Here is a 26,179-nt window from a genome sequence, read left to right as displayed (position 1 = left end):
CTAAGTTTGACACCCCTAGTCTATGAAATTGTATATGTGGTTATCAGTAATTGTTTGAATTTCCTGTGAACTTCTGTGCATTATTCATCTGTGTATAGGTACCTGTCTTATGGATGTATCAGGCTATGCATATTTATAGATCATTATTCTTAATCATTATACTTATCTTAACATTTTTGGAGATTTTAAAGCCATTAGAGATAATTCTGGGGGTGAAGAGGGAAATGATCATTTAAAAACTACTTTCAATGCATTATCTTTTTAGCTTTACTTACAGATCTCAGGTCACTGTAATTTTTTTCATAAATGTTTTGTGTACTAAATTTTAAAGTATTGCTTGCTCAGATAATTGCAAATCTGTTCATGAAATTTACTTGTAGGTGTTTTTATTTTTCTTACAAATGGTAGCTATAAGTTGCCAAATCTTTAGGATTTTAGCATATTTTTTTTCCTATTTATAAGAAGCAGACAGAGAGCTTTTGGATTTGAAGTTGATCAATGTTTGATAAGTACCAGGCACTTTGCTAAGCATTGGAATATAAAAATAGTCCCTGCCCTCAAGGAACTTAAAATTTACTAGGGAAAGGCAGTACACAAGAAGAAGCTGAAGACGAAGGGGCATGGGAATGATGTTCAGAATTGAAACCAAGTGGAGTCAAAACTAAGCAGTCTCTCTGGAAAAGTGAAGAGTTACCTTGAAAATTCTTAGCCTTATCTAAAGAAAGATTTTAGGATGAGTTTATTGTTCTGCCTTCCTACCACTTCCATAAAAGGAAGGGAGGAGGGAGCCGAGAAGGTGTTTGAGTGGCGTAGAGGAATCAATCTGCATGATGAAATTTCAGGTAATGATCTCATTCTGAAAGGGTCATTAATAAAGCCAAGCAGATGGAAAATGAGGAGCAGAACTTAAAAGAAATATCAGCTTTATAGTAAAGCAAAATTATTTTCATGGATGTAATCTCCACAGAAAGTGCTTATTTTGAGAACAGAGCTGAGGAAGAAAAAGAAAAAGTGGAATTAGGGAGCAAAAAATATAAAATACCCTGAATACTGATCTAGCTGATCTCATCAATTTGAGTTACCAATTTGAGTTTTGTTGATTTTTTTTTTCCTGGTATTTCATGTGTGGTATCTTCAATGAACTTTTTTAAAGACTGAAGATTTGTCCAGATTGAAACAATGTTCTTAACCTTTTCATCTGTTTGTTTAAATTATGATTTAGTATGACTGTGTTAGGTAGTGTGGTATAGAGGTTCAAAATCTGGCCTTGGTGTTTTGAAGGTTAAGTCACCTGCTCTCGCATGGAAGAGCCCAGGCAACTTTCTAACTTCTCTGTAGAGAAACTGGTGGTTTGTATTGGTAAAGGAAGATTCCTGGGAACCTCTGCACTGTGAAATTATGGGTCTGAGACAGCATGAAAGCAGCTAATCCTTAATGTATAAGTATTATGGGGCGGCTAGGTGGCACAGTGGATAGAGCCCTGGATCAGGAGTACCTGAGTTCGAATTCCACCTCAGACACTTAATAATTACCTAGCTGTGTGGCCTTGGGCAAGCCACTTAACCCAATACCTTGCAAAAAAAGTATAGGTAGTATAATATTTTAATATTGCATTTAGCTTTTCTTTAAAAATTATTATATAGTTTTTCTTTATTTTTAAAATTAAAATTTTTTTCAATCAATAAAAATATGCCTTATTTCCCCTTCCTACCTTTTTGCCCTCTTCCTTTAAAAAAAATGATAAAACCCTTATTGCAACCATTTCCTGCTTGGACATGTTAAAAAAAAGTCTTAATCCACACTTTTGGGACTGTCACTTCTCTTTCAGGAAATGGGTAACATTACATTGTGAGTCATCTGATCATTGTGTTGGTCAGAGTTCTAAGTCAAAGTTTGTCTTTATGTTTTTGTTACTGTTTGTATTGTTCTCTTGGTTCTACTTACCTCACTAAGTCTTTCTTTAAAAAAAATTATTTAAGGCAATAGGGTTAAGTGACTTGCCACAGTCACACAGCTAGGCAATTATTAAATGTCTGAAGCCAGATTTAAACTCAGGTCCTTCTTATTCCATGGCTGGTGCTCTATCCACCAAGCCGCCTAGCTGCTCCCTCATGTAAATCTTTTTCAGCTTTTTCTGAAACCACATAATAATTCCATCACTTCCATGTACTATAACTTGATTTCAATAGAAAGGGCTATTATAAATAGTTTTGTGCACATGCGTCTTTTTCCTCTTTCTCTAATCTCTTTAGGATATAGGCCTGGCAGTGGTGTTGCTGGGTCAAAGGGTATGTACTGTTGAATAACTTTTAGGGCATAGTTCTGAATCACTTTTCAGAATGACTGAACAAGTTCATAACTCCATTAAGAATACATTAATGGGGCAGCTAGGTGGTACAGTGAATAGAGCACCAACCCTGGAGTCAGGAGGACCTGAGTTCAAATCCAGCCTCAGACACTTAATAATTATATAGCTGGGTGACCTTGGGCAAGTCACTTAACCCCATTTGCCTTGCCAAAAAAAAAGTATGTTAATAGCATGACAGTAACCACCCTTCTTTTTTTGTTTTTTTGTTAATCTTGCTATTGTAATAGTTTGGTGTGCTTGTGTGTCTGTGTGTCTGTGTGTTGGGGAGGAGTTGGTGCCTCCTCAGTAGTTTAAATGAGCATTTCTCTTAATTATTTTTTATTTGAAACATTTTTTTTCAGGTAACTATTGATAGCTTATTTTGTTATTTGAAAACTACCTGTTCATAGCTTTTGATCATTTAATCTGTTGGGGAATGAGACTTAATCTTAAAAATTTTACTCAATTCCATATATATCTTATAAGTGAGAACTTATCAGAGAAACTTGCTGCAGTTTCCTCCCCATTTACTTTCTTCTCTTCTAATTTTAGCTACATTTATTTCGTTTATGCAAAAGCTCTTTAATTTTATGTAATCAAAATTGTCTATTTAATCTTCTGTGATTCTCTTTTATCCCTTGTTTATTCATGAACTCTTCCTCTATCAATAGATTTGACAGAAAATTTCCTTCCTGCCCTTTTAGGTTGCTATTGATGTCATCCTTTATGTCTAAGTCATGGACTCATTTGGAGCTCATTTTGGTATATTGTGTGAGAGATTGGTCTATATTTAGTTTCTGCCAGACTCCTTTTTAGTTTTTTCTAATGGTTTTTGTTAAACATTGAATTCTTACCTCAACTGCTGGGACCTCTGAGTTTATTTTTAAAAAAAACCAAACACGTCTGCTGTGCTAATATTTGCTTCTTCATAGTATGTGCTTAATCTGTTCCACTTAACATTTCTTACCAGTATCAAATTGATAGCCACTACTTTGTAATATAGTTTAAGATCTGATATCAACAGACCCCCTTCTTTCCTATTTTTTTCCCCTTGAGATTCTTGTCTTTTTGTTTCACCAGATAAATTTTATTATTTTTCTGACTCTTATAAAGCAAGCCTTTGGTAGTTTGATTCATGCATTGTTTTATTATGTATTTTTATTAATTATTTTACATTATCTACAGTTATTACATAACTTGCAATTAATTTTGAGGAAGTAAATGTCAAGTCACAATATATAAACATCTAATTTTAAATCTTTTTTATTAGTTACTTAAAATTATATAAATATCTTCCATTTTTTTCCTGACTGGTGTGGGGTGGGCAGGAGGAAGTCTTTGGAGCAAAAAAGCCATTTTTTCTTCCATCTTTCATTTTTCTGTCTCACCACACCCTTCTCCCTCTACTAGGCTTGATGATATTAAATTAGAAATATGCAACTCGGGTTGTTTCTGGTCTTGGAGGAACTCTATCAGTCATAAATGGACTAAAATCACTTGATTTTTGTTTTTGTAAGGCAAAGAGATCAGGGTCACACAGCTAAGTAAATATTGAATATCTGAGACCAGATTTGAACTCAGGTCCTCTTGACTCCAGGGCTGGTGCTCTATCCACTGCACCACCTAGCTGCTCTGAGTAAATCACTTACAAAAATAATGTGAAGGGTAACCAGAGACTAACTTGCAGACTATACTTCAGTCTTCAGAGAACCAAGCTAGCCAAGTTCAGAGAGACTTGTCATCAAATTATCTGTAAGACTGTAATTTTCTTTTCGGCTGCAACTCTTAAGTCATAAAGGAGTTGCATTCTGCATTACTGATCTGTCCCACTTAAATCTAAGGTTACTGGTATACATATAGATTCTAGAATAATAATAATAATAATGAATTGCAAATATGCTGATAAAATCAGTAGCCAGAACTTATTAGTCTGGAAACTGCAAACTTGTAATGATGTGCTACAAAACACATTTAACTAACTAAATGATGATGTCTGAAAATTTTCAGTATTTAGTTCCATTTCTTAGTACATTCCTCATTAAAATGTGCCAGTGGACCCCAGTCTTAAGAGTGCCTTCACTATTAGAGAGTGCCTAATGTAGATAAAGTCACTAGTAAGGAAAGGTGTATTGTTTAGTTTTCATAAAATAATTTGTGGTATGACTTGATGTATGTATGAATGTAATTATCTTTTTATTCTCACAGGTATTAGGGGAATATTCCTACCTTTTAGATAAAGAAACACCAGAGATCGTAATAACAAAACTCTACAGGTTGCTTTTGAATAAATCTACCACTTCAGAAACAAAAGCCTGGATTATGGCTGCAATGACCAAATTGACACCCCAAGCACTTTCCTCTAAAATAGTTGAGAAACTAATCCAACAATTCAGTGTTTCCCTGGACACTTGTATGAGACAACATGCTTTTGAATTAAAACATTTGCAGGAAAATGTGGAACTTATGAAAAACTTACTTCCAGTTGATAAAAGTTGTGAAGATTTAGTGGTAAGACATCTATACTTTATTAAAAGTTTATATTTTAAAATATAACAAGGTTTTTAGTTATATTGTTTTTAATATTTAAAATAAAGTGTTTGGGATATCATAACAAGAACCCTACTCAGTTCATTGTCAAAGTAATTATTGTAGGGAGATCATAAAGTATTCAAGATTATACAATTATTTCTTGTTATCTACATTGGGGATTATCCATTTTTAGATGTTTGATACTATTTAGTCATACATTAATTTGGATCTGAGGTAAGGTAAACTGCCTACTTAAACATTTCTCCATTATAACTGTTTCTTTTTTCCAACTTCTTTCACTGTTTTTTACTCTCATTCCTTTTGTTTTCTCTTTTTCTTTTCCTTTCTCTTTCCTTCTGAACTACCTTTTCATTACAACTATAATTAAAAGTAAAATCTTTTTGAATTCAAATAGCATAATTAAATTGATGCTACCATGCCTTAAATGTTTCATTAAGCCATTCTGTTTTGTTCAGTGGTTTTGCTGAGACTTTCATTTTCATATTGTTGTGTTAATTATTATTTTCATTGACTGAATTTCTTTAGAGGTCAGTAATTTGGGCAGTTGTTTTGGAATTTAGACTCTAATTAAATTTCACTCTAATTAAAAAAATGAGTAGAATTTGAATGTATTATTGATATGGATAATTTGAATAGTATTTTATTCATACAAAAAAGATCTTATTTTTGTTTCCATATCAAATTAAATTATTTAAGTTAAAGGATGATTCCCTGAAAGCTTATGTTTTCAAAGAAACTCCCAATTTTATTCTCTATTTAATATAGGTAGATGCTTCTTTGTCTTTCCTGGATGGTTTTGTGGCTGAAGGACTAGATCAAGGAGCAGCGCCATATAAACCTCACCATCAACGACAAGAAGAAAAGCTTTCTCATGGAAAAGGTGATTATAGTTTGTATAGAATCAGACTTTTTGGGTGATGCCTTTCATTTGGTCATTGTTTTTAATCACATCATAAAACAACTGCAAAAATTTAATATTTTCATCCCATTTTGTTTCTTTTACATTGCATATCCTGATTATATATCCAGAAGCGAAACATGCTGGATTATATAACTAGAAGTAAAACATTCTGTCTCAAAAATATGTGAATCACAGGACTGCATTTATGAAATAGATAATTCACTGATACAGTATGTGTCATGGAGTTTGGAAAAAAATGGTGTTATGATTATATTAGTCAATATCCTAACAAATATAATAGTTGATAAATGACTCCTGTGCCAGGCATCATATATTGTAATTCCATAAGAAATGATACAGAGATACCCTAGATTTGGGAGTCATACTACCATTCTATTCAATTCAGTAAATATTTATGAAGCACCTACTCTCTGTTTGGCACTGTGCTAGGCACTGGATATAAAAGAGGCAAAAGATAGTTCCTGCCCTCAAGAAACAATCTAGTTATCCTTTTCTCATTTTGATACAGGAAAGGGACTTGTAAGCCATTGTAGAAAATACCTGCTTTATGAAAATTGTTTCTTGTGGTACTCTAGCCCTAAAAATCAAAAACTATGCAAACAAGTTTTGGAAACAAAACAATTTTACTCCTATTAAGGATGGTGGTGTTTCTGTATTTGGAATATAATATAGTTTTGATTGCTGTACCTCAGAAAAGGAATAATGGAATTAGAAAAAGATCCAGAGATCCAGTATGAAATGGCTCATCTTGCCAAGGCTAAGCAATTAAATTGATCAAAGAATAAAGGAACTGCTATATGAGGAAAGAAAAAAACTGAGAGGGAATTTGGTCACAGACTCTTAAATGTTGTGTGTATGTTAAACAATAACATTAACCAAACCATGATATATTGAAACTATTAACCACCATAACCTTGAATCACAAACAACTAGGCTCATTGCAAGAGGTCTGCATAAATTGTTGCTGTCTTCATAGTTTCCAGCAGGAACATTTAAGAAGCATTGTACTCAAAACTATTATCCTGTTCAAGTCATTGCTTTCTTATGTCTGATCATTCTTAGATAGAACTTAGACAGTAAAACTTTGAAAATTGGAATGTATATTCTGAATCCTGTTTATCTGACTCCTTTCATAGTAACTGTTCTTAACCTCCTTGCTCCTCAAGATCCTAATAACATCCCTGCTTCCTTCTCAGCTGATGAACCTTTCCTTTTTTTTTTTAAATTTTTTGTTTGTTTTTTGCAGGGCAATAGGGTTAAGTGACTTGCCCAGGGTCACACAGTTAAGTAAGTACTAAGTATCTGAGGCCGGATTTGAATTCAGGTCCTCCTGAGGGAGGGGGCTATATTAAGTCAACACCTCACTTTCCAGGCTCTATCCATTGTACCACCTAGCTGCTTCTGATGAATCTTTCTTAATGTTATTTATCAAGAAAATTGAAGCTAAATAGCATCCTCAGCTCTTCAACTTAGCCTCCTTTATATACACCTCATAATCTCTCTGACTTTACTCATCCTATCTAGTCTCACAGTATGAAATGGCTCATCTTCTTGCCAAGGCTAAGCCCTCCAGTTTTGTTTTGTTTTAAATTGATACATTTTATTTTAATGTAATAATCATTTCACAAAAAAGTTCCTACCAAGTTTTGTCCCTTTAAAAAAAGGAGCGAAACAAAATCATTTCTGCTCTTAGGATTTACTGTTTCTTAACAGAAGAGAAGTATATTTTGATATCAGTCATCTGGAGTCATCATTGGACTTTGTATTTGACCTGAATTCTGTTTAGCCTTTTAGTGCTGTTATCTGGTAAATTGACTTTTTGTCTCTGCTTTCTTCATTCTTTATCAGTTCATTATAGGTTTATCATTATCTTTGAATTCTGCATCATGTTCATCCTTCCTTATGGTACGGTAACTTTCTATTATGATTTTATGCGACAAATTCAGGCATTCACTGCCCCCTCTAGGTACAGTCTGCTAGCAGATTTTTGCGTCTTAGAACTTAGATTAGTATTTTGATACTTTAAAAAAAAACTTTCTTTCTGTTACTAACCTTTTTTGTTAACCCAGTAAGGTAACTCAGCTGCTTGAGCCCTTGATCTCATTCCTACCCTTTTCCTTTGGTATCTTACGCTGTATCATACTTCTCACCCCTCACCTTCAGCTCTTCATATAGCTTTAAAATCTTCTCTTTTACCAGCTTATGCTCTTGTTACAGACACACTTGAATCTCTCCTATTCTCTCAAAAAACAAAAACCCTTCCCTTGACCCTGTTTGGTGATGATGATGATGATGATGATGATGATGATAATGGTGATGGTGATGGTCCTTCGTTCTTGAAAACGACCATGACATCAGAGAGGTGATACCATAACAAGCAAGTGAATTGTATTTGAGTGAAGCGGTTCTGTACTAAGTCACCAACCTTACTTTCTTCTTTCAACCTTACAAATATGGGTCCAGTGGCCAGATATTGAATCAGGATGACTGGAGATGGTCCTGATTGCAAGGCAATCAGGGTTAAGTGATGTGCCCAAGATTACACAACTAGACTGGATTTGAATGTGGGTCCTCCTGTCTTCAGGACCTGTGCTCTATCCACTGCACCAGCTAACTGCTCCTGACCCTGCTTATATCTCAATCTACTGTCCTGTAATTTTTGTCCTTTTCAGCTGTAGGTATCTTCAAATTATCCTTTTGTCCTAGTGTTTTATCTACTTCCTACAGACATGCTTGAATCTCCTTTGCTTGACTCTGCTTATCTCTCAGTCTATTATCCTATAATCTTTCTCTTTGCTGCTGATCTTCTAGAAAAAGTTGTCTGAACTGACTACCTCTTTCTCACTGCCCATTTTCTCTTCAGCTCCCTGTAATCTGGTTTCTATTCCTGCCACTCTGCTGACATTGCTCTCTCCAAAATTACTAATGACATCTTAATTGTCATGTCCAGTGACCTTTTCTCATTACTCATCATTCTTGACTTTTCTGCATCGTTTGACATTATTGACACCTCCTCTTTTCCCCTTTAAGAATACTTCCCCCTAGACTTCTTCAGTTCTTTCCTCAAATTCTGCTGAAATCCACCTGACTGTATTGTTTCATTCTTCTCTATTAAATCTTTTCCTTTCTCTGTCTTTTTAAGTGTGAGTATTCCCCTAAGGATGAATACATTAGGATACTTCTCTATACTCTTTCTCTGTACATTTCTTGGAAATCTCATTTATTCTCATTGCTTTATCTGTTCTGAACAGATGACTTCCAGATTTATATATCCAGGTTCAGTCTCTCTTCTCAGCTCTAGTGTAAAACATACTACTTGCTGGGCAATCCTACTTTCTGGTGGTACCTCAGACTCAAGATGTCCAGCACTGAACTGATGAATTCTTTCCAAAACTTCCAATCCTTCTACCTTTCCTATTTTTGTTGATGGAACTGCAAACCTTGGAATTGAAACCATGGAATTGTTTTTGCCTTTTTCCTCTTTCTCACTCCATTACAACCTCACTTAAGCTTGATTCTCATCTCTCCAGTATTTCTTGTACCATTGTTCTAGTTTAGGCACTTTTCAACTCTTGACTTGGCACCATTATATTAAGACTCATAACTGATTTCCTTATCTGTGGTCTTTCTTCCTCCTTCATATAGCTGTCAAAATAATCTTACTAATGCAGAGATCTGAAGGGATGGGAAGGAAAAGAAAAGGAGGAGGAATAAGCATATATATTGGTTACTATATGCTAAGAACTTTATAAATATTATCTCAATTTATCTTTACAACAACCCTGTGCAGTAGGAGCTTTTATTACCCTCATTTTACAGTTGAGGAATCAGAGGCAAGATAGAGAGATTAAAGGACTTGACCAGGGACACACATCTGAAAACATCTGAAGTGGGATTTTGACTCAAGTCTTTTTGACTCCAGACCAGTACTTTATCATCTGGGCCACCTAACTGCCTCTAACAGCTAGAAGTATGTGTGATCATGACAATTTTTGGCTGAAAACCTTTTAATGGTTTCTAATTCCCTATAGCTTTAAATTCAGACTTCTTAATCTCATTTAAGACCCTTCACAATCTGGTGCCAACTTACTTCTGTAGCTTCTTTTTCCTTTTGTCCCCTTCCTATATTTGGTGTTCTAGCTAACTGGACTATGAGCTGTTTAACTTGCTTTTGTTCTGTGTTCTCCTAGACCCCCCTGTCTCTCTCTCTACCCCTTCCCTCAAGATAACTGGATTATACTCAGTCTGCTTTTCTTCAGGTTGAAATCCTTTTCTTCCTTTATGGATAAATTTAGGTGCTATTTCTTCTATGAAGCTTTTCCTGACCCCCTAACTGAAAGTGATCTTAGCTTTGTCTAGATCTTTCCATTGTTCTTACATGATTCACTTTGTATTGTGCTTATTTATTTATATGTGTATGTGTGTGTGTGTGTGTGTATATATATATATATATATATATATATATATATATATGATTTATCCCTCCTTTGAGATCATAGATTGTATTGTTTTTCATCATCATATCTCCTGACCTTAGCACTGTGTCTTATAAATAAATATTAGACACATAATAATTTATTGAATTCATGATTATAATGATATCAGATACTGTCTTCAAGGGTATAGATCTGTTTATGCTTTACATCCTTGTTTTCTCATAAACATTTTATATAGGATTTACTCAATGTCTTGGAGGCTATCATCTCCACAAATCTTTTTACTTTCCATGAGTACTAGCACATCCCTTTGGCAACTCATCTATTATCACTTGCTCTTGGTATATGAACAACCCACCTCTTCTGTGACTTTACATTTCTTGAATATTAACTTTTACTTTACTTTTTTAGGCACAAGTTATTTTTCTTCAATAATTGTAGTCTACTTATGCCTCCATATGATTCTTTAGTACCTTACAATTTTAATTCTTTGGTGATTGTATATTCCAAAGTTCATATAGAATCACCAAAAGAATATTATGTTAAAAAGATGATTTTTGTGTCAGGGAGCTATTTGAAATTGTTGAAAATGATATGTATTTTGCCAAATGCACCCTAGTTCATCTTCTTTCTCTTCTTTAATTCTCATAGTACATCTCATAGTACATCTTTAATTCTCATAGTACAATTCTCATTGTACATAGTACAATACATGTGCTGATGATGGCCTGACTCATTGAGCCATCCATTCATCTATGTTAATAGAACTTCTCAGTGCATTTTATTTTACCTGTATTGATGATAGACTAGTCTCTTGAGTACTTATGAATTTTTTTCTGAATATCCTGAGGCTTGATGCAATTAGCAAGATATTATTTCCAAAAAGAAGTATATATAGAGGATATTGCTCCTCATGTAGGGAATCTCTTTTCAACTTGAAATTTGTAGGTTACCTCCATGAAGGCTGTGAACCTTCAAATATGTCTCCCTGATTTATGTTTTATTTGATGTTGATAATTAGAGTATCTCTGTAGTTACAGCTAGACATTCTGCATCCTACACTGTTCAGCACTTTCTCAGTGATTTTGATGAAAGCACAGATGCATGCTTATCAAAATTGCAGATGTCACAAAACTGGGAGGAATAACTAATGTGCTGGATAAGAGAGTTGAGATCTAAAAAGATGTCAGTTGGCAAGATTGGACCAGATCTAATAAGTTGGATTTTAATAGGGATAATTATAAAGTCCTATACTTGGTTCTAAAAAAAATCAACTTCATTATTTACACAATTCCAAGGAACAAGATCTGGAGGTTTCTATGGACAATAAACCCTGTCAGTGTGTCTAACAGTGTACCATGGTGGTCAGAAAAATTAAAGTGATTTTATACTACATTAAGATGAGAAGAGCAAAGGAGGTTGCATTCCCACAGTTCTCTACCACACTCATTCCAGACTATAATCTTCAGTTCTGGGCATCTCTTCCTTTCCCCCACCCCCTCTACTTTTCTCTCCCTCTACCTTGTTCCCTTACTCTTCTCTTGCTGTTTCTTCATCCTTATGCCTTCTTCTCTTTTTCCTTTCCTTCTCCTTTCCTTCCTTCCCCCTCACCCTTCCTCTGTTTAAGGACCAGGAGTACTTGTTGGTCTTGACCCCATGACCCTCTACTGGTCAACAGATGGTAGAAAGCCACTGGAGTCCATATTTCTCTGAATTTTTCATATTCACCGTATCTTTATGCAAGTAATATTCTGTTGCATTCATATAACTCCTTTTGTTCTGCAACCACTAATCAATGGATACTTGTTTTTTGCTTCCTCAAAAAGCACCATTCTAAATATTTTGGCAGATATATAGTCCTCCTTCTCTTTTTGACCTATAATGTGTATATTGGACACACCATATCTCAGAAAGGACTTTGCAAACTATAGGATACCAGAAGTGGGTGACCAGAGTTGTAAGGACACTGGGGATCTTGTGATTTGATGATCTGGTTGAAGAATTAGAAATTCTTATCTTGAAAGAATAGTCTTAGAAAAGACACATAATTAGTATCTTCATATATTTGAAGGGATGTCATGTGTGAAAGGATGAGACTTGTTTTGTTTGTACCCAGAGGGAAAAATTAACCCAGCCACCTGTAGAATTTTGCAGAGGCAGATTTTGACTCACGATATGGAAACTTTGATAATGATTGGAATTTTCCACAAGAGAATGAACTTCCTTAGAAAGTAGTAGATTTTTCATTACTGCGGGGTCTTCAGGCTAGGTGACCACTTTGTTGAGTGACAATAAAATATTGTCAAAGATATGCCCTTTAAGATTATATGGTGGAAGAGATCCCTTTCAACCCAAAGATTCAGTGGCTCTTTGGGCCTTAGTTTTCTCCATTGGAAAATGATCAAGTTGTAGGGAGAGGTTTCCCTCTAACTCTAAAATCCTGTGCTTTTGGTTTCATTCCATGCTGTTTTCCATTTTAAAAAGGTTTTTAATTATGTTGTTTAAAATATTTTCGTTGCATTTAATTCCCTTAACAATTCTTGGGGGCAGCTAGGTGGTGCAGTGGATAGAGCACTGGAGTCAGGAGTACCTGAGTTCAAATCTGGCCTCAGACGCTTAATAATTACTTTGCCCTGTGGCCTTGGGCAAGCCACTTAACCCCGTTTGCCTTGCAAAAACCTAAAAAAAAACACAAAACCAAACCAATTCTTGACTGCATTCTTTTGAGTGTTTCTATTGTTCAGCTTAACCCACAGTTTTTTTGGTATGTGTGTTGGTTTTTGATGCAGCTTTCAGATATACTGTTTTGGTATGGTATGCTTTTTTCCCCTCCTTTTCTTAAACTTTAAATATCAACTTTGATTTTCTTATTGTTTATTTGACATTGTTTCTTTTTGATTTTCTTGTAAAATTACTTTTAGCAGTTTTTATTTTCTGTTTTTACTTTTAGTCTTATCAATGTGAAGAAAATCACTACTTTGTTACCTTTCATTCTTCCAATTTCCCAAATAACTCCATATCTTATTTTTGTAAAAATCACCATAAAAATCAAAAGTATAATTTGAGAATTTCTTTGGATCATCTAAGTTCAAATTCCTTTTCTTAGTAGACTTTATGTGAGAAAATTATAGACTCATTGTACTTCAAGATCTTTCCAGTAGTAATATTCAATAAAGATATTCTTAGACTTTTCTAGAATTCTTTCTAAAAGCCACACCCTCCTACCACATGAATTAAGTAGTCTTCCTGCCAAATATGCTTTCATTCAAGTCATTAAGAGACCACTTTATATGCTGTACTCTGGATATGAAAAGGACCCTTGTCTTGAATCTGGTTTTGAACTAAATAGTCCAAAAGGATGATAAAATAAGTACAGTTGCGTTTGTTAGTCTCAGAACCCAGAGGAACCAGAGATAATGACTGTCTGCATTTGTTCTGAGTCAGTAAGGGAGACTTCCAGGTTGAAGTAGTTTTATATGTAGAAGATGTAGAACCCCAGTCCTGTAAATGTTTATCAACAGAGATTTCCTGCACAGAAATAGGGTCATCCCCTCAAATCTTCTTGAGTATTTTTATGTAAACACAATTTTGACAAGAGACCCAATATGTTTTTGGACCTATTTTCTTTGTGACTTTAATGTCACTAAGGATTCTTGTCTGCATTTTAGGTTTACTACAAGTATTTGAAAGTTTTGGTTCATTATAGATTTTCTTCTGCTCATCTTGTTAATGAAAGAAATCACTTTAAGACTAGGAGTATATGTGGGTTTATTTTATGTCTTGCTACTTTGCTGAACTTGTTCATTGTTTCAAGGAGTTTTTTAGATGATTTTCTTGGGTTTGCTAGGTATGCCACCATATCATCTGCAAAGAGTGAAAGTTTTACTTCCTCATTTGATTCCTTCAATTGCTTTTTCTTCTCTTATTGCTACTGCTAGCATTTCTAATACTGTATTGAATAGTAATGGTGATAGTGGGAATTAACTTTATACTGTACTATATGTGAAAAACAGGAAGGAACAGATAAATTTTGCATTAAAAAGCCTTTAATCATGTGAGGAAACTGTATTTGGAGAGGGAGAGGGAGAGGGGGAAAAAAAGCGATTGTGTACAAGCACAATAGATTTAAAAAAGATGTAACACTTAGTCAGGAGTACTTTGCTTTGAATACTGCTTCAGACATCTAGCTATGTGACCCTGGTCATGTCACAAAATCTCTCTGAACTTCAGTCTCCTCATTTATAAAATGAAGGACTTGGATTCAGTGACCTTTAAGGCCCCATTTGGCTCCAAAGCTATTATCCTAAAAAGGAGCAATAGAGTAGGAAGATATAGAAGATAATATGAAATTCATGGAAGATCCTTCACCAGATTTTCATGAATTTCATATTATCTTCTAATAGAAGATGAGGAACTGGAATTCAGTTTAGAATATAGCTCATTTTTATTGTCATGAAAAAACAGTAACTTTACACAACATTATAAGGAAAAAAAATTCAGTATTGATGCACGGAAGGTCTCTACTATATTAATTTGGAGATGATTAAGTTGTACTTGAGACTTGGCCATTTATATGGAGAAAAAACATATTTTGGCCATTTTTTCATATAATTTCTTTTATTTTGAACTTAGACACCAAATGATATGAATATTTCCATTTCCATTGTGGAAGGAGAAGATTTTACATGAAACTGAATGCTTTGTAGAATTTGCTTTTTTTTTTTAAAAAAAAGCTTATATATAAATTCAACTTGTAACTTTCAATTGTTCTTGTCTGTGATTCTTTCTGAATGCAAGTGATATTCTAAAAGTGAGGTGGGAAATGGCTGTTTGTACCATGTGTCACCCAGTGGTTCTCCAAATGTAGTCCAGAAACCCTTAGGATTCCCAAGATGTTTGTGAGATCAAAAGTTTTTCCATAATAATAGTAAGATTAAGTATAATAATTTTAACTTCTAGCTTGGTAAATGTTTATATCTATAACTTGCATAATCAAATGCTCTTTAATAATTTTTTGAGGGTAAAGGGGGACCCAAGACTAAAAAGGTTAAAAATCATTGCTACAACCTGTCTGGTTCTGAAATGCTTCCTTCTATAAAAGGAATCAGCCTATGCCAAGAATTTAATTCTCTGAGTAATTAAAGGTAACTTTGCCCCCCTCTTTTTTTTTTTTGCTTTGTTTTAAATTTGATCTGTTATCTTTTTAAAATTTCAGTTCTCAATTTTGAACCATATGGACTGTCCTTTGCTTCAACTATGTCTTCATCTGGTTGCACTGGACGGCAATCTCCAGCTGGCATCTCTCTTAGTTCTGATGTATCTGGGAATAGTGCTGAAACAGGACAGAGGGAGTAAGTTTCTTTCTTGTTGAATTTAGATGCTAGTGAGAACATGTAAATCTTTAAATGTCTGTCTTCCAGTGTTCTATTTATTTTCCGCTTGCTTACTTCCTTGGTTTATTTTAATGAGTTTAGAATGATTTCTAGGATTCTCATAATTTCTCTTATCTTCAAATAATTCCACCTCTTCAAGACAAGGAGGATATTGTTATGGTGCCATGCAATATCTACAAAATTGAGTGTATCGAGTTAGAACTTGGTTACTTTTGCTAGCCAGGGAATAGACAGCAGGAAGAGAGTAACAATATTCACATTGCTTCATCACTGTTTTGATCTGGGAAAAGAAGTTTATCTTAGATTTCCTTAAAAAAAAAAACTACTGTTCTTCCTTCCTGTATACCTCTTTCTTTTTCTTAAGAACTTATCTAAAAAATTTTCATTTTAAAGTTATCTTTATTTTTAGAAAATGATCTTTAGGCCTATTCATTTATTCTAAGCCCTCTGAACTAAAACTGAATCTAAAAACAAGCTCCACATTTAGAAAAGATTTTTTTGTTTCTCAGAATGATTCCTTCAGTAATATGTGGTGGCTTTGGTTTTGGTCTGACCCTATGCTTTCATTGGTAGGGATCTCATTACTGAAGATCAATCAGTAACTTGTCTGTAACTTACAGCCTTAGAGAGTTCTCTGGGAACTGGGTTTAAGTGACTTTCCCATATTCACAAGGTATGTGTCAAAGACAGGACCAAATCCATGTATTTTTGACTCTAAGGTCTGTTATCTGCTGAACATTGTTTCTCAAGTATTGTATTGAAGATCGTTAATGATATGACAAAAGAAATTGTGATTGAAGTCATTTGTTTAATGAAGTATCTCTGGAATGTCAGTAGTGAATTATCTCATTTTTTGAAACTTTCAGGTATACATTTATGCATTAAAATGAAGGCACACACACAGTGGGTTATCTAGAATATTATGTCCTTTTCTGGCTATGTCGTGTCACTTGCCTTGTGATGTTAGTGCTAATCTACTTTAAGGAAAGTAATTCTTTGGTCTTGAATTGACTTCACTCATTACCATTTTCCTTAGGACAAACAGCCTGAAGTTAGAAGGTGTGAAAAAACTATGGGGAAAAGAAGGTTATCTTCCTAAAAAAGAAAACAAAGCAGGAAATAACTCTGAGCTTCAACCTGTTGCTCAGGACAGTACATTAGTAGAGAATGTAGATCAGACAATGACCAAGAAGGATCAATCCCAGGCTCTTCATCATTCAGAGGAGGAGGCAGAAAAACAGCGCCTGGCTTCAACATTATTTGTTGGTCTAGGATCAGAAAGTGCAGTCAGTTTGGTAAGTAGTTTGTTTTATTTTACTTTGTTTCTATATTATCCATGCTTTGGGCAGAAACAGCATACTCTGTTGTGGAACAATCATGGATGGACACAAACACTGGCATGCTATCTGGGTTATGAATGGAAGAAGTTGATGCTGAGGAACATGAGAGGAATATATAAAATTGAATTAGTAGAGAATGTGATAGAAGAAGAGGATGCTAGCTGTTGTAGTAGACTTTGAAGAGAGGTGTTTGGGGACCCAATTGCCCAGGAGAAAGGCAGGGGATGCTTGTAGTAGTAGAAGTAGTAGCCAGTACATCTTAAGGGTAGGTCACATTTTTGCATTCTATTAAGGAACTGAGGGTCTGCAGTCTTGTCTTATTTAGCTTCCTTGTAGTTTGCTTAAAACCACAGCAAAATAGGGATTTTTGAGAGGGTTTAGCACTGTTTGTTATTCAACCAGAGATATACCCTGAACCCATGCCATCAAATAAATCATGTCTGCATTTGGAGCTACATAGAACTTTGAGTGTAAAATCAAGATACCAAATCATATAATATTGAGGATATAATAATAATAATATTAAAGATATTAAGAATTTGTGCAATTACTATCCTAAAGAAAAGTATCTAGAACTCTCAAAAAAGCAAGATTGTATATAATTAAATATAGAGAGTCAGTGAGATTATTTAGAGATAGAGCATCATGTAGTGGAAGAAGAAATGGATCCAGAGTCTTGAGCCCTTGATTTGAAGTTCAAGTCTCACTTTTTGGATGTGATGAGGCACCTTGGCAAGGCATTTAAATCTTTCTAGGCCTTAGTTTCTATTCTGTAAAATGGGAGTGATGGTAATATTTACACTTCCTTTCTCACAGGGTTATTTTTAAAAGCACCATATATGTGTGAATGGACAATGTTGTTAAAAAAAATTTTTTATTTATTTTGAATTTTACAATTTCCCCCTAATCTTTCTTCCCCCCCCCAGAAGGCAGTCTGTTAGTCTTTACATTATTTCCATGATATGCATTGATCTAAGTTGAATGTGACGAGAGAGAAATCATATTCTTAAGGAAGAAAAATAATGTATAAGTTAACAAAATTATATAATAAGATAGCGTGTTTTTTTTTTTTTTTCAGTTAAAGGTAATAATCTTTATCTTTTGTTTAAACTCCACAATTCTTTCTCTGGATATAGATAGTATTCTCCATCACAGATAACCCAAAATTGTTTCTGATTGTTGCACTGATGGAATGAGCAAGTCCATTAAGGTTGATTATCACCCCCCATGTTGCTGTTAGGGTGTACAGTGTTCTTCTAGTTCTGCTCATCTTGCTCAGCATTAGTTCATGCAGATCCTTCCAGGTTTCCCTGAATTCCCATTCCTCTTGGTTTCTAATAGAACAATAGTGTTCCATGACATACATATACCAGTTTGTTAACTGAAGGACGGACATTCACTTAATTTCCAATTCTTTCCCACGACAAACAGGGCTGCTATGAATATTTTTGTATAAGTAATGTTTTTATCCTTTTTTTCATGAGCTCTTCAGTAGTGGTATTGCTGGATCAAAGGGGATGCACATTTTTGTTGCCCTTTGGGCGTAATTCCAAATTGCTCTCCAGAAAGGTTGGATGAGTTCATAGCTTCACCAGCAAAGTATTAGTGTTCCAGATTTCCCACATCCCTTCCAGCATTGATCATTGTCCTTTCTGATCATATTGGCCCCAATGAGAGGTGTGAAATCTACACCACTTTTTAAAATGTATTGAATCAGGACATGAAACCACTCATGGTGCACCTAAGAGAATTCCTTTATAATCTTCAGTTAGGGATGGGATGACTTGGTGGATGATGAAGTGAAGGGCCTGCTTCAAGAATTGTAAAGTGAGCTTTTCCACCATTTCCTTCCTGGCATTTTTATGAGCTACTCTCTGAGATACTGTTGTCCTCATTATTCCCCTTCCTGAGATACATAATGCCCCATTCTAGTGTCCTGTTAGGGACCAGACAGGCAGGCCTGGAGTCAGAAAGATTCATCTTCTTGTGTTTAAATCTGGCCTCAGATACTTATTAATTCTGCAACCCTGGATAAGTTACTTCACCCTGTTTGCCTCAGTTTCCTCATCTATAAAATGAGCTAGGGGAAAAAAATGGCAAACCACACCAGTATCTTTGTTTGTTTTTTGTTTTTTCTGTTCTTTTGTTCTTTTAGGTTTTTGCAAGGCAATGGGGTTAAGTGACTTGCCCAAGGCCACACAGCTAGGCAGTTATTAAGTATCTGAGGTCAGATTTGAACTCAGGTACTCCTGACTCCAGGGCTGGTGCTCTATCTACTGTGCCTCCTAGCCGCCCCCTACCCCAATATCTTTGCCAAAAAAATCCAGAAAAAACAAATGGGGTCACCAAGAGCCAGACACAATGGAATAACAATTGAATAACAGTAAGCTATAGTCCCAGCTTTTTTCCTCCATTTTTCTCTCCTTAAAAAAATAAGTTGCCAAACTTGAATCCCGTTTCTTTAGGGCCTTGCTCTCTGGTCGGAATTTTACACACTACTTCAAACTAATGTATTAATAGATGATAATGGCTTAATGTTATCCCATACAACATCTGCAACATAACAAGTACTTTCAGTGCTTCAACACAAAGCAAGAGTGACTAATGTGGAAATTTCAAGGACCAAGTTAAACCAGTGATGAATTATTTTTGGTGAGAGCGACTGTTTTCCCAAGGCTTTTCAAGTCATAACAGTCTAGATATAAAGTGGGCTGTAATGGGGAAGGGGAAGAGAACAAGCAAGCATTTGTTAAGCTTCCACTTTGGGCTAGGCACCTTACTTAGTTCTTAGTCCAAACACTCAGCTATCAGTCATATCAAAGGTATTCTAACTCTAAAAGAAAAAGTGATGCTGATCAAATCTCCAGGATACTGCTGTGTGAATCTCAGTGTAGTTTATTGATTCCTTTAAGCTCTATTTTGTTTGTTGCACAGCAGCCTGCCATGATTTTCTTGGTGCATTTAGAATCAATGATGAATTTAGTATGAGCACAAAGAATATTTCTAAAGACTGTAGTTAAACTTATTAATTCATCATTTTTTCTATTACTCCATCATCCTTAGAAAAGTCAAGGAATTTACCACACATTTGTAAGTTATTATTTATATATTAGGCTGGAGTAAAAGAAAATTAAAATTTGTCCTGATCTTGGAGTTTGATAGGAGGGACATAGAGTCCCTTCGCAAATACTTACTAAATAATTTTCTGAAATTTAAAATAGAAGCAAGCTAATAACTTCTTGAGAGACAGGTAACTCAGTGGATGAACTCTGGGCCTTGAGTCAAAAAGAACTGAGTTCCGATCTAGCCTCAGACATTTACTGGCTGTGTGACCCTGAACAAATCACTTAGCTTTTGTTTATCTTAATCCACTGGAGAAGGAAATGGTAAACCCCTACATCTTTTCCCAAGAAATCCCCATGGACAGTTTTGGTGTGCAATGATCTACACAGGGTCATGAAGAGTTGGATACAACTGAGCAACTGAAAAGTAACAATGATTCTATGAAACATAAATACATACTTTAAAAAAGAAGTCTAAACACTGAAAAGGGAAGATAGATGTAGAGGATAGAATAACAGACTTGAAGTCAGGAAGGTTCATCTTCTCTGAGTTCAGATCTGGCCTCAGACACTTAATAGCTGTGTGATGTAAGTCACTTAAACCCATTTTTGCCTCAATTCCTCATCTGCAAAATGAGCTGGAGAAGAAAATGACATACCTACTCTGGTACCTTTGCTAAGAAGATCCCAAATGAGATTACAAAGATCTTTACATGACTGAATGGACTGAGCAACAATAATAAAACACTGAAAAAAAAATACAAGAAAATGTGAGTTCTCTTGGCAGAAACAACTGACCTGGAAAACAGATTGAGGAGACAAAATTTAGGTATCGTTAGAGTGCTCTCAAAAGCCATGACATCATATTTCAAGAAAACTGCCTGGATCTCTTAGAACCAGAGGACAAAATAGAAATTGAAAGAATTTACACTAAATTTTCTTTTAGTAACCCTTAAAATGATAATCCCAGGAATATTATAGTCAATATCTAGACTACTTCCAGATAAAGAATAGTAAAGCAGCCAATAAAGGATTCAGATATAAGAAGCCATAGTAGGATCATAAAACATTTAGCTGTCACCATTTTATTTTTAATTTTTAATTTTTATTTATTTTTCTAACTACATGGAAAGATAGTTTTTAATTGTCATTATTTTGTAAGGTTTTGAATTTCACATTTTTCTTCTTCCCTCCCCTTGACAGAAAGCAATCTAATATAGGTTATATGTATATAACTGTATTAAATATACATCCATATTAATCATGTTGTAAAAGAAAAATCAAACCAAAGTGGGGGGGGAACTTAGAAAAATCATAAAGTATGACAACTTTTAAAAATTGAAATTTGTAAGCATTGCTCTGCCTTTAAACTCCATAGTTCCTTCTCTGATATGAATGGTATTTTCCATCACAAGTCCATTATAATTGCCTTTGATTATTGAATTGCTGAAATGAACAAGTCCATCAAGGTTAATTATCACACATTGTTGCTGTTGGTGTGTACATTGTTCTTCTGGTTCTGCTCACTTCACTCAGCATCAGTTTATGTAAGTCTTCCAGGCTATTCTGAAGTGGCATCTCTCATGATTTCTTATAGAACAATAGTATTCTATCACATTCATATACCACACTTTGTTCAGCTAATTTTTGGGCATCCCTTCAATGTCCAGTAGCAGTCATCATTTTAAAGGAATAGCAAGTTTGGAAAATATTTCACAAGGCAAAGATTTTGGTTTACAACCAAGAATAACTTGTATAACAAAATGGAGTATAATCTTATAATGAAAAAAATAGAGCTTTAATGAAATAGAGGACTTCCAAGCATTTCTGAAGGGAAAAAAAACAAACCTAAAACAACTGAATAGAATTTTTAAAGAGTGTTATATGATAGACTTAGAGAATATTGAATGGAAATAAAAAGGAATATATATTTCCTAATAATATATGGTACTATCACAGGAATAGAATATATATTAGAACATAAAAGCACACAAATGCAGAAAATTTGTTTAAATTTTTAAAAATCAACACTAATGGAATAAAAACTTCATCCAATAAAGGGCTTTTGGAAGAAAGACTAAATAAAAAGAAACTAAATAACTTAATCCTAATGAATAAAAGGGTCAAAGAATAAATTATAGCAGTTTCAATCAAAGATAATGACAGAAATGAGACAACATAATAAAATTTCAAAGAGAACAAACAAATCAATGAATTAGAAATATATGCAACTAAAACCACTAGAAAATTACCAAATTTTTAAAAATTAAAATTTTAAATTAATTTGTTAATTTGTTGATGACAGATTTTTTTTCTTCATTTTCTTTTTTTTAATTTATTTTTTATTCTCATTTTGTACAAATGTTTTTTTATATTAATAAAATATTCTTGTTTACAAGTAAACAAAATACCTCTCCTCCTCCATGAATATAGATAGACTTGCTTGGGCGAAAAAAGTAAAGGGGAGAGAAAAAAATTAAAATAAAAAAAATAATAGTAATAATTGTAGGTATGGCCAGGTGGCGCAATGGACAAAGCACCAGCCCTGGAGCCACGAGTACCCGAGTCCATATCCAGCCTCAGAAACCCAACAATCACCCAGCCATGTGACATGCAAGCCACCCAATCCCCACTGCCCTGCAAAAACCAAAAAAAAGAAAGAAAAAAAAAGACCCAAAATAAAATAGTAATAATAGTAGGGGTGGCTGGGTGGCAGACAGAGTATTGATTGGCCCTTGAGCCAGGAGCACCTGTGTCCAAATCCGGCCCCAGACACCCAAAGATCACCCTGCTACATGGCCCCAGGCAGGCCATCCAGCCCCACTTGCCCTGCACCCTCCCCCCAATAATAATAACAAAAAATGTGCTTCAGTCTTTGTTCCAACACCAACAACTCTCATGGGTGGATCTCATTCTTTATGATAAGTCCATCACAAAAGTTATTTCCATATTTTTCCACCATTGCCATTGCTGATCGCAACTCCCTCCTTTCTTATTTCTCCACTACCATGTACTCTATTTTCTCTCTCCTTTCACTCTGACTCTGCTGTAGGGTCACTGAGTGGCGCAGCAGACAGATCCCTGGTCTTGGGGCCAAGAAGCCCTGAGCCCCCATACCACCCCTTAGGCCCAGAATCCACCTGGCCCTATGGTCCTGGGCAGGCCTTCCAATCCCAGCCCCTTGCAAGAAGAAAGAAAGAAAATGTGTTATATCTGGCCACTGTCCCCCCACAGTCCATCCTCTCCTCCTTTATTCACATCCCCACCCCTTCCCCCTGCTCCCCCCTCCTTCTTACTCCAGATGTCTATACCCCATTGAGTATATTTGCTGTTTCCTCTCCTAGCCATCTCTGATGAAAGCAAAGGTTCCCTCATTCCCCCTTGCCTCCCCCCTTCCATATCATTGCAATAGCTCATTGTAATAAAAAAAAATCTTATTATGTGAAATGTCTTGGACTATTCCCCCCCTCTTCTTTTTCTTTCTCCCATTCCATTTCCCTTTTTTTCTATTGACTCCATTTTTACACCATATTTTATCTTCGAATTCAGCTTTCTCCTGTGCTTCAACTATAAAAGCTCTCTCTACCTGCTCTATTAACTGAGAAGGTTCATATGAGTATTATCAGTGTCATTTTTCTGTGCAGGAATACATGCAGTTCATCCTCATTAAGTCCCTCATATTTCCCCCCTCTCCTCCAATCTCCATGCTTCACCTGAATCCTGTATCTGAAGACCAAACCTTCTGTTCAGCTCTGGCCATTCCAAAAGGAACCTTTGAAATTCCCCTGGTTCATTGAAAGTCCATCTTTTTCCCTGGAAGAGGACATTCAGCCTTGCTGGGTAGTTCATTCTTGGCTGCATTCTAAGCTCTTTTGCCTTCCGGTATATTGTATTCCAAGCCCTGCGAGCTTCCAGTGTAGCTGCTGCTAAGTCCTGTGTGATCCTGACTGCAGCTCCACGATATTTGAACTGTGTCCTTCTGGCCGCTTGTAATATTTTCTCTTTGACTTGGGAGTTCTGGAACTTGGCTACAATATTCCTAGGGGTTGGTTTTTGGGGATCTCTTTCTCTGGGGGATCGGTGGATTCTCTCCATTTCTGTTTTGCCCTCTGCTTCTAGAGTAGTAATTTCCTGTAGTAATTGATGTCAAGGCTCTTTTCCTGATCATGACTTTCAGGTATTCCAATAATTTTCAAATTATCTTTCCTAAGTCTGTTTTCCATATCAGTTGTTTTTTTCAATGAGATATTTCACATTTTCTTCTAATTTTTCATTTTTTTTTGTTTTGAAGTATTGATTCCTGATTTGTTAAATTCATTAATCTCCCTGAATTCTATTCTTTGTCTGAAGGATTTGTTCTCCTCAGAGTTTTCTTATCTCTTTTTCCATCTGGCCAATTTTGCTTTTTAAAGCATTCTTCTCCTCAATAACTCAATAACTGTTTTATCCATTTGACCTAAGCTGGTTTTTAGCATGCTATTTTCTTCAGCATTTTTTTGGATTTCCTTGACTAAGCTCCTGACTTCATTTTCATGTTTTTCTTGCATCTCTCTCCTTTCTTTTCCCATTTTTTCTTCCAACTCCCTCATTTGATTTTCAAAGTCTTTTTTGTGCTCTGTCATAGCCTGAGCCCAATTTCTGTTTTTCTTGGAGTCTTTAGATGCAGGAGCTTGTGCTTCCTCATCTTCAGACTGAGTATTTTGATCCTTCTTGGGCTCATTTGCAAAATACTTCTCAATAGTCTTCCTTTTGTTTCTTTGCTTGCTCATTTTACTGGCCTGGGCCTGGTTTGGGGTGCTTCCTGAGCTTTTGGGACACTCCCACAAGGGTCTCAGTGTATGAGGCTCTGTCCTCCCTCCTGGTCTGTGAATGACCATATGCGCCCCCCTCTGCCATGGGGCTGAGGTGGGGGGCCCCTGCTGTTCTATGGGGGGGGGGGCTAGATGGGATCAGGATCTGAATGTGGTCAGAGCCCCAAAGTCCTGTTCCAGGGGCAGAGGACAGAGCTCTGCCTGTTGATGACAAATTAACAAAATTTTTAAAATTTAATTAATTTGTCAATTGTAATTAGTCAATTAATTCTAATTAATTAATTTAAATTTTTTAATTTAATTAACCAAATTAAAAATTTTTAAACACCAAAATAAAAATCTTAAAAAAAAGTCAAAGGAAAGAGTAAAATTGAAAGCAAAACAGCCCTTCTTCCCCCCCCCCAAAAAAAATTAAATTGATAAGTGGAACTGGGAGCTGGCTTTGGGGGGGGGGAATCTGTAAAATAAAACATGCCAACTTTTTTTTTAAAGGGGGGATGGGGGGAGGGAGGGAAGTAAATTTACAATGAAGAAATTTAAAAAATTATGAGGAACTATTTTTCCCAAATGTGTGCCAGTAAAACTGATAATCTAAAGGGAATTAATTAGTATTTGCAAAATTATAAATTACCCAGATTAATAGAATAAGAAGTATAGTCCTTGAATAGCCTGGTCTTAGAACAAAAGAATCAAGCCATAAGTGAAAATACCAAAGAAAACCTTCCAGAACCAGAAGGATTTACAATAAAATTCTACCAAATGAATAAAGAACAATTAATTCCAATACTAAATAAATTGTTCTAAAAATAGGAAAAGCAGGATTTCTATCAAATCTTTTTTTTTAAACAGAGAGTAAGGTTAAGTGACTTGTCAAGATTACACAGCTAGTAAGTATCAAGGCTGAGTACCTGAGGCTGAATTTGAACTCAGGTACTCCTGGACCTGTGCTCTGACCACTGTACCATCTAACTGCCTCTCTATCAAATCTTAAGACAAGTATACTCATGATACTTAAACTAGGGAAAGTGAAAACAAAAATAAAACTATGAACCAATATCCCTAATGAATGTTGGGGCAAATATTTTAAATAAAATAATAAGGACACCATATCAACTTAAAAGAAAGATTTTGCATTTTGACCACATTGGATTTATACCATGAATGTAGAACTGGTCCAATAGAATTAAAACTTAAACAAAATAGACCATATTAATGACAAAACTATGTGGTTATATCAATAGATACAGAGAAGGTTTTTGAAAAGATATTAACTACCACTCTAGTTAAAAACACTAAAAAAGCATAAGAATGAACAGAA

General features: G+C 35.1%; 1 protein-coding gene across 1 annotated transcript in view; it reads left to right on the top strand.

The window, feature by feature from the left end:
- Positions 1-26,179, top strand: part of AP4E1 (adaptor related protein complex 4 subunit epsilon 1) — a 72,308-nt gene that overhangs the window by 36,659 nt on the left and 9,470 nt on the right. Inside the window, exons 14-17 of the mRNA XM_074234682.1 lie at positions 4,553-4,855; positions 5,663-5,777; positions 15,471-15,606; positions 16,685-16,943. Of these exons, the coding sequence (XP_074090783.1) occupies positions 4,553-4,855; positions 5,663-5,777; positions 15,471-15,606; positions 16,685-16,943 (813 nt within the window). The remainder of the gene's footprint in view (positions 1-4,552; positions 4,856-5,662; positions 5,778-15,470; positions 15,607-16,684; positions 16,944-26,179) is intronic.

Source organism: Macrotis lagotis, chromosome 4, assembly GCF_037893015.1.
Source record: "Macrotis lagotis isolate mMagLag1 chromosome 4, bilby.v1.9.chrom.fasta, whole genome shotgun sequence".
Taxonomy (NCBI): Eukaryota; Metazoa; Chordata; class Mammalia; order Peramelemorphia; family Peramelidae; genus Macrotis; species Macrotis lagotis.
The sequence above is the reverse complement of the archived record's forward strand: the minus strand, read 5'-3'. Positions and strand labels throughout refer to the sequence as shown.